The sequence below is a fragment of the Cervus elaphus genome, chromosome 7 (genome assembly GCF_910594005.1).
Source record: "Cervus elaphus chromosome 7, mCerEla1.1, whole genome shotgun sequence".
Lineage (NCBI taxonomy): Eukaryota > Metazoa > Chordata > Mammalia > Artiodactyla > Cervidae > Cervus > Cervus elaphus.
Genome location: NC_057821.1, coordinates 31980316 through 31992595, shown reverse-complemented (window position 1 = coordinate 31992595; position 12280 = coordinate 31980316). Strand labels below are relative to the sequence as shown.

The 12280-nt window shown below is 42.1% G+C and overlaps 2 protein-coding genes across 2 annotated transcripts; both read left to right on the top strand.

The window, feature by feature from the left end:
* Positions 1-472: 472 nt before the first annotated feature.
* Positions 473-1448, top strand: H1-4 (H1.4 linker histone, cluster member). Its single transcript, XM_043908311.1, has one exon. The coding sequence runs from the start codon at positions 546-548 to the stop codon at positions 1203-1205; it is 660 nt and encodes a 219-aa protein (XP_043764246.1). The 5' UTR covers positions 473-545; the 3' UTR covers positions 1206-1448.
* An 811-nt stretch (positions 1449-2259) lies between these two features.
* On the top strand, positions 2260-4298 carry LOC122697500 (histone H2B type 1-M). Its single transcript, XM_043908326.1, has one exon. The coding sequence runs from the start codon at positions 2332-2334 to the stop codon at positions 2710-2712; it is 381 nt and encodes a 126-aa protein (XP_043764261.1). The 5' UTR covers positions 2260-2331; the 3' UTR covers positions 2713-4298.
* The last annotated feature ends 7982 nt before the right edge of the window (positions 4299-12280 follow it).

The window sequence follows — 12280 nt, the reverse complement described above, 5'->3', positions numbered from 1 at the left end:
TCTCCGAGGAGCCTGTGTTACTTCCCTCACTTAAGCGCAGATTTATAATAAAAATCTTAATGCCAGTGACATGGTTTTTGGACACATAAGAACCTAAGCACTTGGAGAATCATATTTGAGAGGTCAGAAAACTCCACAGTTAAAGATCGGTGCATAATTTACTAAGAAAATAGAAAGTTTTGTTTCTCTGAGTCGAAATTTGACGAGCACGGCGGGAAATATTGCAGGTTTTTGGCATAAGGTTTTGTGCTTTCCTCATAATTTGAGACCTGCGTGAAGCCTGAGGCTTCGGGGATCACTTTCTGAGAAAAATCAGGCAATTCGATGCAGAGAATTTTGATATTTTTGGCATTTTTTGAGGTGTAACAAACACAACTCGGGATCCGAGAGGACACTCTGCGGCTGCCAGCGAGGCGGGCTGGACAGCGCACCAATCACGGCGCAGCTCCGCCCTATATAAACGGGCGGGCGCAGCGGCGCGGCCCGAGTCCCGGTCAGTACCTCTGTTTCCGGCTCGAATTGCTCTACCCACGCCCGCCTTCAACATGTCCGAGACTGCGCCCGCCGCGCCCGCTGCTCCGGCCCCCGCCGAGAAGACGCCTGTGAAAAAGAAGGCCCGCAAGGCTGCAGGTGCCGCGAAGCGCAAGGCGTCCGGGCCCCCGGTGTCCGAGCTCATCACCAAGGCTGTCGCCGCCTCCAAGGAGCGCAGTGGCGTGTCTTTGGCTGCGCTCAAAAAGGCACTGGCCGCCGCCGGCTACGATGTGGAGAAGAACAACAGCCGCATCAAGCTGGGTCTCAAGAGCCTGGTGAGCAAGGGCACTCTGGTGCAGACCAAGGGCACCGGGGCTTCCGGCTCTTTCAAGCTCAACAAGAAGGCGGCCACCGGGGAGGCCAAGCCCAAAGCCAAGAAGACGGGTGCGGCCAAGCCCAAGAAGCCCGCAGGAGCAGCTAAGAAGCCGAAGAAGGCCACTGGGGCGGCAACCCCCAAGAAGAGCGCCAAGAAGACCCCAAAGAAGGCGAAGAAGCCTGCTGCGGCTGCAGGAGCCAAAAAAGCGAAGAGTCCGAAGAAAGCGAAAGCAGCCAAGCCGAAGAAGGCGCCCAAGAGTCCAGCGAAGGCCAAAGCGGTGAAACCCAAGGCGGCTAAGCCAAAGACCGCCAAACCTAAGGCAGCCAAGCCAAAGAAGGCGGCGGCCAAGAAGAAATAGGAAGTTCCTTTGGCCCACGGCTTCGAAGCTCGACACAACCCAAAGGCTCTTTTCAGAGCCACCCAAAGATCTCAGGAAAAGAGCTGTTGCACACTGAAGGGGGCGTGGCTGGGCGGAAGAGGCGGCAAGTGGAGGGCGGGCCTCGCTGTGATGGGAGGTGGGTCTTAACAGTAGGGTTTCCTTTATGTAGAGGGTAGTACTAGCAAACCGCGGAGTTGGACGAGGTAATCGGTTTGCGCCCAACTTGCTTGAGCCCTTTACGTGCCTCAAAGAACAGTGCGCTGGTTTGACGTAAACTCCGTACACTGACTCAAATGGCACAATAAAATCGAGCACAAGTTTAGGGAAAGTAATTATCCAGATTTCCCAGGCTCCACGTTCTGTAGGATTTTGTAAACCTCAAATGGGAAATTTAAGCATTTACCATTTTACAAGAGATGGTTAGTCATTGGGTTACTTGCACATTTTCTTTAACGAGGACATACTGGACATTTGCGGGGGAATTATGCCTCAGTATCTTAACCACTGTGGTTTTTTTTTAAGTAATAAAAATTCATCAGGGCTTCTGGTTAGAGGACGAAGATGAGGGATGGTGAATTTAATTACAGGATGTCCCAGCCCACAGTGGAGTGGTGGCTACAATGGGTTAACTGTCCATTGGTTACCTTCCCTGAGGCGCAGGATAATGCTTTTACCAAGCTGCCCCACGAGAACATTAAGACGGCCACTAGGTGCGGGACCCGAGCCAATTCTCAGCATTACACAAGGGAACAGAGAAGTTGCCTTTAGCTACAAACCTAAAACTGGCACTTTCCAAATTACTTCTATCTGCTAGCTGTGAAATACACAATGCAAGGTCCTGAACAGGCTATTTATACTAGCTCTGGGTAGCCTAGTCTAGGCCCTGTGATTGGGTCAAAGCAAAGTAACAAAGCAGCCAATGAAAAGGTAGACCTGTTAAAATAATTTACATTTGTGTTTATGACGCCACAATAAAATAAATCCAATCCTGAGCGAGATCTTACGAACCTCATTTGAATACCGCGTCTATAAATAAATGTGACCTCACTCGCGGTAACTATTTTCCCGGCTGTTGGCATAACTGTTCCGTTTTTTTATCGGTAAGATGCCTGAACCCACCAAGTCAGCTCCAGCCCCAAAGAAAGGCTCGAAGAAGGCGGTGACCAAGGCGCAGAAGAAGGATGGCAAGAAGCGCAAGCGCAGCCGCAAGGAGAGCTACTCCGTGTACGTGTACAAGGTGCTGAAGCAGGTCCACCCGGACACCGGCATCTCGTCCAAGGCCATGGGCATCATGAACTCCTTCGTGAACGACATCTTCGAGCGCATCGCGGGCGAGGCGTCGCGTTTGGCTCATTACAACAAGCGCTCGACCATCACATCCAGGGAGATCCAGACGGCCGTGCGCCTGCTGCTGCCCGGGGAGCTGGCCAAACACGCGGTGTCCGAGGGCACCAAGGCCGTCACCAAGTACACCAGCTCCAAGTAAACTTGCCAAGTAAGCGTCTTTACACCCAACCCCAAAGGCTCTTTTAAGAGCCACGCATGTTCTCAGCAAATGAGTTGTAATCCTTTCATTACAAAGGCTATATTCCGATTTCTACCACATTTAAATCTTCACTAGCACTCTTTAAGGTTCTATTGCTCTGCGTAAGAATTACTATGGGCAAGCTAGACAATGCATGCCATACATTGCCCACTACAGGCAAGAAGTTACACAGAACCATGATACCACGAAACCATTTATCAATTTGCCCTGAAAATGCCGTTTAAACTACAGCTTTCTTTTCCGTATGTAGGTCTTCAAGTTGATCCTGACGTTGATCCGGAATTTGGCGATGAACCCTTACCCAGAATACGAAAGACCATGCTCTTACCAACTTCATTCTGCGCACAGCTTTTCCATTTTTCTTTTCCTTTTTTTTTTTTCCCCCTTTTCATTTTTAAACCACAGATACATGTATTTCAGGGAGGGGCGGGGGGATGCTGAAGACGGAATTTTCACAGAAATGTCAACAAGGGTTTTTTCTGGTTTCCTTGCTTTGTAATTGGTGCGGTTTCTGTGGTGAGGGGGAGCCTACGCTTTCCTAAAGGCACCGAGGAAAAGAAAAAGGAAGCCTTGAAATCCTGTCAGCTGCTACAATTTCTTTCCCAGAAAGTCCTATTTAATTTGTAGTCCATTGGGGGCAGCATTCAGCTTTAAAGTACTCTGGGTCTCAGATGTCCGGTTATCATTCTCTCCATCGGTAAAGGAGTCTGTCTACTCGGCTCAGGCCCTTTTGAGCACTCTTTCTGCTTTCCCGGGTGTCCCCAAGCATCAAGGGCGGAGAGGAATTAGGAAAGGAAAACCCTTCCTGGTATAATGTGTACTAGCTAGGATATAAATAAGCGCTTTCCTTTCTGGGAAATAACATTTTGTCAATAAATCTGAAGAGGCTGGGACCTGGGGGTCTAGGAGGGAGTGGCCAGGAGGAAGGGAATCAGTAGAGGTAACCAAGAAAATTGCCAGGTAGATGAGCATGGGCTGAGGATGAAGCAATGAAGAGCCAGTATAAAAGTAAGGAACACTCAGCCCGAGGGGCTTGGCCCATGTGAACCCCCAAGCACCTCTGCTGATTTTTACCCAAACCTGAGGTTTGTTTTTTAGGGTGTTAAGTGAAGCCTGGCCATGGTGGGGAGCATGAAAAGAACTTTCCCAGTGAAGCCGGAGACACCAGACCAAAAGGAACTAGAAATAAATATACACATTCATTCACAGTAGATAATGGATGGCAAAGAATCTGTCCTGAAACTTGGTGCTGAGCAAGTAAACTCCACTGCTGAGAATTTGTAATACAAGCCAAGCTTCACACTTTTTTGTTTCAAGTTGAATAGAATAAAATAGGGATTCAAAACACCTAGGCTGAGAATTTAATTTAGAAATATCCCAAACTGTTTTGGTGCCCCTTGGGCACCTGGTAAAAGCAAATACAAATCCTCTCTGAAAGAGTAAGCTTCATTTTGAAAGTGAAATCGTTCAGTCGTGTCTGACTCTTAGCGACCCCATGGACTGTAGCCTACCAGGCTCCTCTGTCCATGGGATTTTCCAGGCAAGAGTACTGGAGTGGCTTGCCATTTCCTTCTCCAGGGGATCTTCCTGACCCAAGGATCGAACCTGCGTCTCACACATTGTAGGCAGACACTTTACCATCATTTTAGGCCCTAATAAATCCCACATATATATATATACTATATATATAGTATATATATATATATATATATATATATATACTAAAAAATGAAAAAGCAGCTTCACAACCAAAATTAGCCAAAGACACCATGACCAAGAACAACAGACAATGGAAACCAAAGCACACATTAACAGATACAGACTTAAAGTGACTAATACATTTCCAAACAAAACCTGAAATATGTGAAGGGTTAACAGAATACAAAAAATGATCACACAGTTTTGAAGAAAACAAATGTTTCTAGAGCTTCTATTTGTTTTCTATATAGAGAGGACAGAATTAAAAGCTTACTGGATGAGCTTAATAGTAAATTGGACCCAATTGAAGAATTTTCATGAATAGCAAACCAGATTTCAAGGAATTATCCAAAATGCAGAGAGAGGAATGTAAAAATGAGTTTAAGAGATCTGGAATTGGTAATAAAATTGTCTGGTATGCATCTAACCATAGTGGCAGGACAAACGGAAAATGATGCAGATGTGAGATTTAAATGATCAGGGCCAATAATTTTTTAGAATTGATGGATTACTCATAAAATGTAGTGAAATGATGTAACAAAAAAGGGTTACTGTGTGACACTGAACTAAACCCTATACATTGTTACAAATTTAATGCTGATTTTCTGGGTGGACATGTAGCATCAGATTAAAAACCACTGCTTGAAATTCTAGCATGGGGTAGAGGGGAGTGATTGATTATTTACATGCATTTTGTATCTTGTTGTAATTAACTTATGTTAATGTTAATATCTAATGGATTATCTTGACTTTCATACTATCAGCACAGAAAAAAATGTTTCATATCCCTTCAATAACAACTTCTTATCTTTTATCAAATTATTGTGTTAGCTAAAATCACAAACTATCCCATATTAGACATGCTAGCAGATGTCACCATTTTTTCCTCCTTTTCATGGAACTAGTTTTGGTAGTTTGTGATTTATAATAATACAAATGCATGTGTGTGAGTAGTCTTTATTGTATTGATGTAATTTCCTTTTAATTCTATTATGAGTTATTAGGAGTGATTTATGGATTTTTGGCATCTGATGAAATAATGTGCTTTTTCTCCTTAAACCTGTTGCAACAAAGTACACATAGACATTCTAATGTTAATCCATAGTTCTAGTTCTAGGCCAAATCTTATTTGGTCATTTCTTTTCTTTTTTTCTTTTGGCTGTGCTGAGTCTTTCTTGCTGCTCAAAGGCTTTCTCTAGTTGCAGCAAGCAGAGGCTATTCTTCATTGTGGCAGGTTGGCTTCTCATCGCAGTGGCTACTGTTGTTGCAGAGTATAGGGTCTAGGCTCACGGGCTTCAGTAGTCGTGGCACATGGGCTTAGTTGCATTTCAGCATGTGGGATCTTCCTGGACCAGGGATGCAACCCGCCTCTCCCACAGTGGCAAGCGGACTCTTAACCACTGGACCACCAGGTAAGTCCCTTATTTGGTCATGTTGTATCTTTATCTTAAATAGTGCCTGGATAAATTTTAATATTTTACATGGGTATTTAAAATTCTCTACTATTCATACATAAAATCATTCTATGATTTTTCTCTTTTCAGTTTGCCTTCATCAGATTTTGTCCTTAAAGTTATGGTAGCTTCATAAACTTCACTGTGGGGGTTCTCTTTACTACTTACTGCTGTATAATAAATTATCTCCAAACTGAGCAGCTTAAGTCAATGAATATTTATTATCTCATTCAATTTCTGAGATCAGGAATCCCGAAATGACTTTGTTGTTGTTCAGTCACTCAGTTGTGTCCAACTTTTTGCGACTCCATGGACTGCAGCATGCCAGGCTTTCCTGTCCTTCACTTAAATGACTTAGTTGGGTAGTTATGACTCAGGGTGTCTGGGGAGTTTGAAGTCAAGAAGTAAGCAAACAATGCAGTCAACAGAAAGCTTGACTGTAGCTGGAGGATTCCCCAGACAAGTGTCTGCTGCAAGAACTCAGTTCCCCCAGAGGATGGAAGAGACTGCTTCAAAGCACAGTAGCTGTTATCCCATAGAAAGAGAAATCAGAGACAGAGAGAATGGCAGGAATTAGGCCTCTGTGACCTAATTTTGACACAATGACACTTCTGCTACTTTCTATTCATCAGGATAGTCACTTAAATCTGGTATTTATTCAGAAGGGGAATTAGGATCCATCTTTTGAGGTAAGGATATTAAAATAATTTGTGTATGTATTTTAAAACCACCACATGATTCTTTTTATGCTTTAAATCTTGAATGTAAAAAGTATTTGTGCTTTAAAGATTACGTAGAAATAAGCTATAAAATCACCCAAACTTAATACCTTTCCACTCGGTAGATTTTTAAGAATTCCAGCAACATAGACTATAATAGACCACTTTCTACAGAGATAAAGTCAGTAAAACTCTCACATGATGTCCTGATAGTTCCTTTTTCTGAGGTTGTAAAGGACAAAATAGTAGCCCTTTATGTTAAACAAAACTATCTCAGATAGTAGTCAATACTTTAAAAAAATATTGAATGAATTGAATTAATTCACCTGAGAAATCCTCAACCACAACCAGTAAAGCAAATCTCTGATGCATGATTGTTTTGGAGTGCATGATAGGTTTGATCTTTTTGAAACAAAACAAATTAAAGAAAATAAATATAATAAAAAATTATAATCCCAGGAAATACTTTGGCATTTGAAAAGAGGAGAAAATAACACTTAAGAAAAAAATTAATGAAATTTAAAATTGGTAAGTTTAAGAAGGTAAAAATTTATTTAAAATATAGGAGTGAAGACTGATGACTGATTGAAAGAAAATACAATGTTTAAAAAAATGTAACAAATTAAGGGTTAGCAGAAGCTTGGTAAAAGAATAAACTAAAGAAGAAACTAAAGAAGAATTAAGTTATGAAGGTTTATAAGGAGATTTTGATGTATATCAAAGTACCCTAGTAAATTGTACCATGGCAAGTTATTTATTTATACATCAATTTATTGCAAGTTATTTATTTATACATCAATTTATTTAAGAGATAGTCATTGAATATCTCTAGGCTAGTCACTGACATGGGTACTGGAGATACAAAGAGAAATAAGGTTGTCCTTGACTTCAAGGAGCTCTCAGTTTTGTAAGACTATCAAGAATGCTTACAGTTAACTGTTCTCATATCCCTTTATCTTTCACCAAAGCCTGAACAAGTGTTTATCACTCTTTGGAAATTTGCAGGCGAATAGACTTAGATTCACATGAGAACTACCAAACTCATTAAATTAAAGCAAAAAAAAAAAAAAAAAAAAACACAAACTATCCCAAGTTTTTAGTGATAAGCAGTATAGTAATATTAATACCACTGTAATATAGTGGCAAAGCTAAGGGATGGTCCATAGGACTGCACTCGTATCTGACACCAACTGCAGGGTTCAGAGTTCTCACCAAAACTACACTCAGATGATACAATTTATTACAAGGACTCACAGAACTCACTGAAAGTTATTATACACAAGATTAGGGTTCATTATAGCAAAAAGACACAAAGGAAAATCAGCAAAGGGAAGAGACTCATGGATCAGAGTCTAAGCATCTTCCAAACTGAGAGCTTCCAGTAGTGCTTTTCCAGCAGAGTCACCAACTGTTAACAATACCTTCCTGCAATGATGTGTGAAACACAGTATGTATTGCTAACTAGGGAAACTCAATCAAGCCTTGGTATAGAGACTGGATCTTTAGTACCCAATCCCTCTGGATCTAGTATACATATGGCATGACCCAAAGAACCCCCAAAAAATGATTCTATTAGACCACCCAATGTAGCTCAAGGCCTTGTGGTACACAAAGATATTCTTATCTTTTATCCGGCAATACATTCCGAGAGCCTACAGATCATGTTCTAGCAAAGGGGAAAGGCCATATCTATTCAAATAAGGCTAATTCTGCACAGAGTCACAAGAAAAACTACATTTTTACAATTTTGAATTGATAACTCAGTTGGTAAAGATCACCTGGAATGCAGGAGACCCCCGTTCAATTCCTGGGTCAGGAAGATCCCCTGGAGAAGGGATAGGCTACCCACTCCTGTATACTTGGGCTTCCTTGTGGCTCAGTTGGTAAAGAATCCATGCACAATTTGGGAGACCTGGGTTTGATCCCTGGGTTGGGAAGATCCCCTGGAGAAGGGAAAGGCTACCAACTCCAGTATTCTGGCCTAGAGAATTCCATGGACTATACAGTCCATGGGGTCTCAAAGAGTTGGACACAACTGAGCGACTTTCACTTCACTTCATCTATCATTGACTATAACTTGAGTTCTACAACTATTTGCTTCTTATGTCTGTTCTGTCATATACTTTTGCATGTTTAAATCAACTATGAATCCAGAAATTATGTCTTATGGAAGACTAATTTTTGTACTTTGTTCAGATGAGCAACTTCAGCAGTCTTCCTCTTGACTTATACCAACTGCTGTCCAAACACTTCCAGCAAGAATAATGGAGTGGGTTGCTATTTCCTCTGCCAGAGGATCTTCCCAACCCAGGGATTGAACACTTATCTCCTGCTTCTATTGCATTGACAGGAAGATTCTTCACTGCAGAGCCACCTGGGAAGCCCTATGTTTTGAGTCATTATCTATTAATGCTAATAATGACTATTATCTATTGATGCTAGTGAAGTGTAGGTAACATTGGAACAGAGATTCCTCATAGCACATTATAGAAGCATATGTAAACAGAACCCTCTTTTTTGTATAGCAAATATTAATGCTGATGGCAAAATGGCACCTAACATATGAACAATTTTTGTTTCTTCAATCAGGGGTGAGATAAAGTACAGAGAAGAAATGAATGCAAACAGTAACTGAAAATGAAAATCTGGCCATAGAAGTTATGAGGTATGATGTCTGATCTGCCCGAAATAATTGATTAGTGTGTATATCCCAATAAAATCCTACCCATCCTGATTTATTGCACATTGACTTGTCTGCGAAGGAGAAGGAGATGATTACCTGGGTGGAAGAGCATAAACAAGATGTTTTAGCTTTCTCATTTTATTTTTATTTAAATCATGAAGATAGAATTTATTTCTGTCATAGGCCTAATTACTGGAAATTTATTATTTACCATCTACTTACTTAGGTGGGGGAAGTCTAAAGGAGAGAATGGCAAAACATCTGTAAATGAGATTCCACATTTAATAAAACCTGTGGATAACTGGAATTCAGCTTTTATTAATTCAAATCCTTCTCTTTAGATAACCCTTTTCTATACAAACAATTTATTCATTTTTCAGTTTATTTTCTGCCATTAAGTTTTGAGTGGGTAAGGCCTAAAAAGTGTTTTGGCTTTGGTAACAATCTCGAAGGTAAACAACTTAGTTTATCTAAGCTGACAAATGGTAAGTCACCTTCAACACCTGAATTAAGGGGAAGACATTACTTTGAAGCACTCTCAGAGTTAAGTGTGCGCTATTTGAATGAATGAATGAATGAATGAAGTCGCTCAGTCGTGTCCGACTCTTTGCGACCCTGTGGACTGTAGCCTACCAGGCTCCTCCGTCCATGGGATTCTCCAGGCAAGGATACTGGACTGGGTTGCCATTTCCTTCTCCAGGGATCTTCCGGACCCAGGGATCGAACCTGGGTCTCCCGCTTTGAGGGCAGACGCTTTATGGTCTGAGCCACCAAGAAGGACTTTTAAAAACAGATTGCTAGGCCCCACCTCAGTTTCTCTATATTCACTAGATCTGGAGTAGGGGCCAATAATTTGCATTTCTAAATTATCAAAGTGATGCTAATGCATCCGGGGATCACACTTGGAGGGGGAAAAAAAAAAAAAAAGTGAAACCCCCTCAATTGTGTTGGACTCTTCGCAACCCCATGGCAGCCATCCCATTTCTCCTGGGATCCCAACCCAGGGATCAAACCCGGGTCTACCTGCATTGCAGGTGAATTCTTTACCACTGCGCCACCCGGTATGATATTACCAGTCACCCAAAACTGGAAAATCAGCTTGAGTTTCAAGTAAGTGTCCAGTCCTGAAAATTAGCGCCTCCTTCTGGTGTGGCCATACAAGAGTGGAAAGAAGAGCGTGGGCCTTCCATGCCCCGCCTCTGTCTGCCCCACCTCCAGGAGCCACGGCCCTCCACACCTTCTCCGTCACTGGGTCTTTCCAACCCACCTCATGCTCCGCTGTTTTTCCTGGAGCCCCACGTTACGCGTACACCTTCAGCTCCCCTACGAAGTCGCCAGTAAGCTGTAGGCTTCCGCCCACCACTTTTCGCCCCGCAAGGTTTCTCGTGACCAACCCCTACTGGTGCGCAGGAGCAGCCGACCCCCAGCCTCTCTTCCATCTGCCAGTGGAAACGAGAGGCCCCAACAGTCTAAGAGGGCATTCACTTATTGAAACGGAGAAGCGAGTTGTTTGAAGACCGAGAAACAAGACATCACCCCTCTTTTAATTTTTAACTCCTCTCAAAACCTGTTCTGAAGATGCACTGTCCCTCATAACTAGTCCCCAAGACAATTTCCTTGTGCCACCTGTTGATTCGTTCTCATATTTCTAGGGCACTTTGAGGATTAAGTGGGTGTATGTGTATGTATGTGTGAATTATTGTTATTTCCTACTTGAATAACTATGTGTTTTTAAGTTTAATCTTCAGATGCATGAAGGACCTACATCCATTAGGCTAGAGTTGACTTGGAGCATACAGCCCACAGTATTTTTAGAGGCTCATGGATGTATTTTATTTTCTTCTAAAATAAGAATTAAAAATGAACTTTCAGGTCGATGAAAACGTTCTAATATATCATAAAACCAGAACGATGAAACCGTTCTGCTAAAGGTACTAATACTTTATGTAATTTTAATAATGTTACTGTTTTTGTTGGTTTTATGGAGAAGACGGCCCACGAAGGTACAAGGGAGTGGGGCCCACAAAACACAGTGCAACCTTGGGTGCTGGTAACACACAACCATCTCCAATTACTTCTATTTATTTAAAAAAAAAAAAAAATTTTTTTTTGGTGTACACATTTCTTAGTGCTTTCCAGATGTTAACTCCTTTAATCTTCCCAACACACCTGTGAACTATTATCACTATTTTAGCCATATGTATTGATTGCCGGCAGAAATATCAATAACCTCAGAAATGCAGATGAAACTACACTTATGGCACAAAGCTAAGAAGAACTAAAGAGCCTCTTGAAGAAAGTGAAAGAGGAGAGTGAAAAAGTTGGCTTAAAGCTCAACATTCAGAAAACTAAGATCATGGCATCTGGTCTCATCACTTCATGGCAAATAGATGGGGAAATAGTGGAAACACTGACAGCCTTTATTTTGGGGGGTCCAAAATCACTGTAGATGGTGACTGTGGCCATGGAATTGAAAGATGCTTGCTCCTTAGAAGAAAACAAAAAGCAGAGACATTACTTTGCCAACAAAGGTCCATCTGTCTAGTCAAAGCTTTGATTTTTCCAGTAGTCGTGTATGGATGTGAGAGTTGGACTATAAAGAAGGCTGAGCATCTAAGAACTGATGCTTTTGAACTGTGGTGTTGGAGAAGACTCTTGAGAGTTCCTTGGACTGCAAGGAGATCCAACCAGTCCACCCTAAAGGAAATCAGTCCTGAACATTCATTGGAAGGACTGATGCTGAAGCTGAAATTTCAATACTTTGGCCACCTGATGTGAAGAGCTGATTCATTGGCAAGGACCCTGATGCTGGGAAAGATTGAAGGCAGGAGGAGAAGGGGATGACTGAGGATGAGATGGATGGATGACATTACCAACTCAATGGTCGTGAGTTTAAATAAGCTCCGGAGGTTGGTGATGGACAGGGAGGCCTGGCACGCTGTAGTCCATGGGGT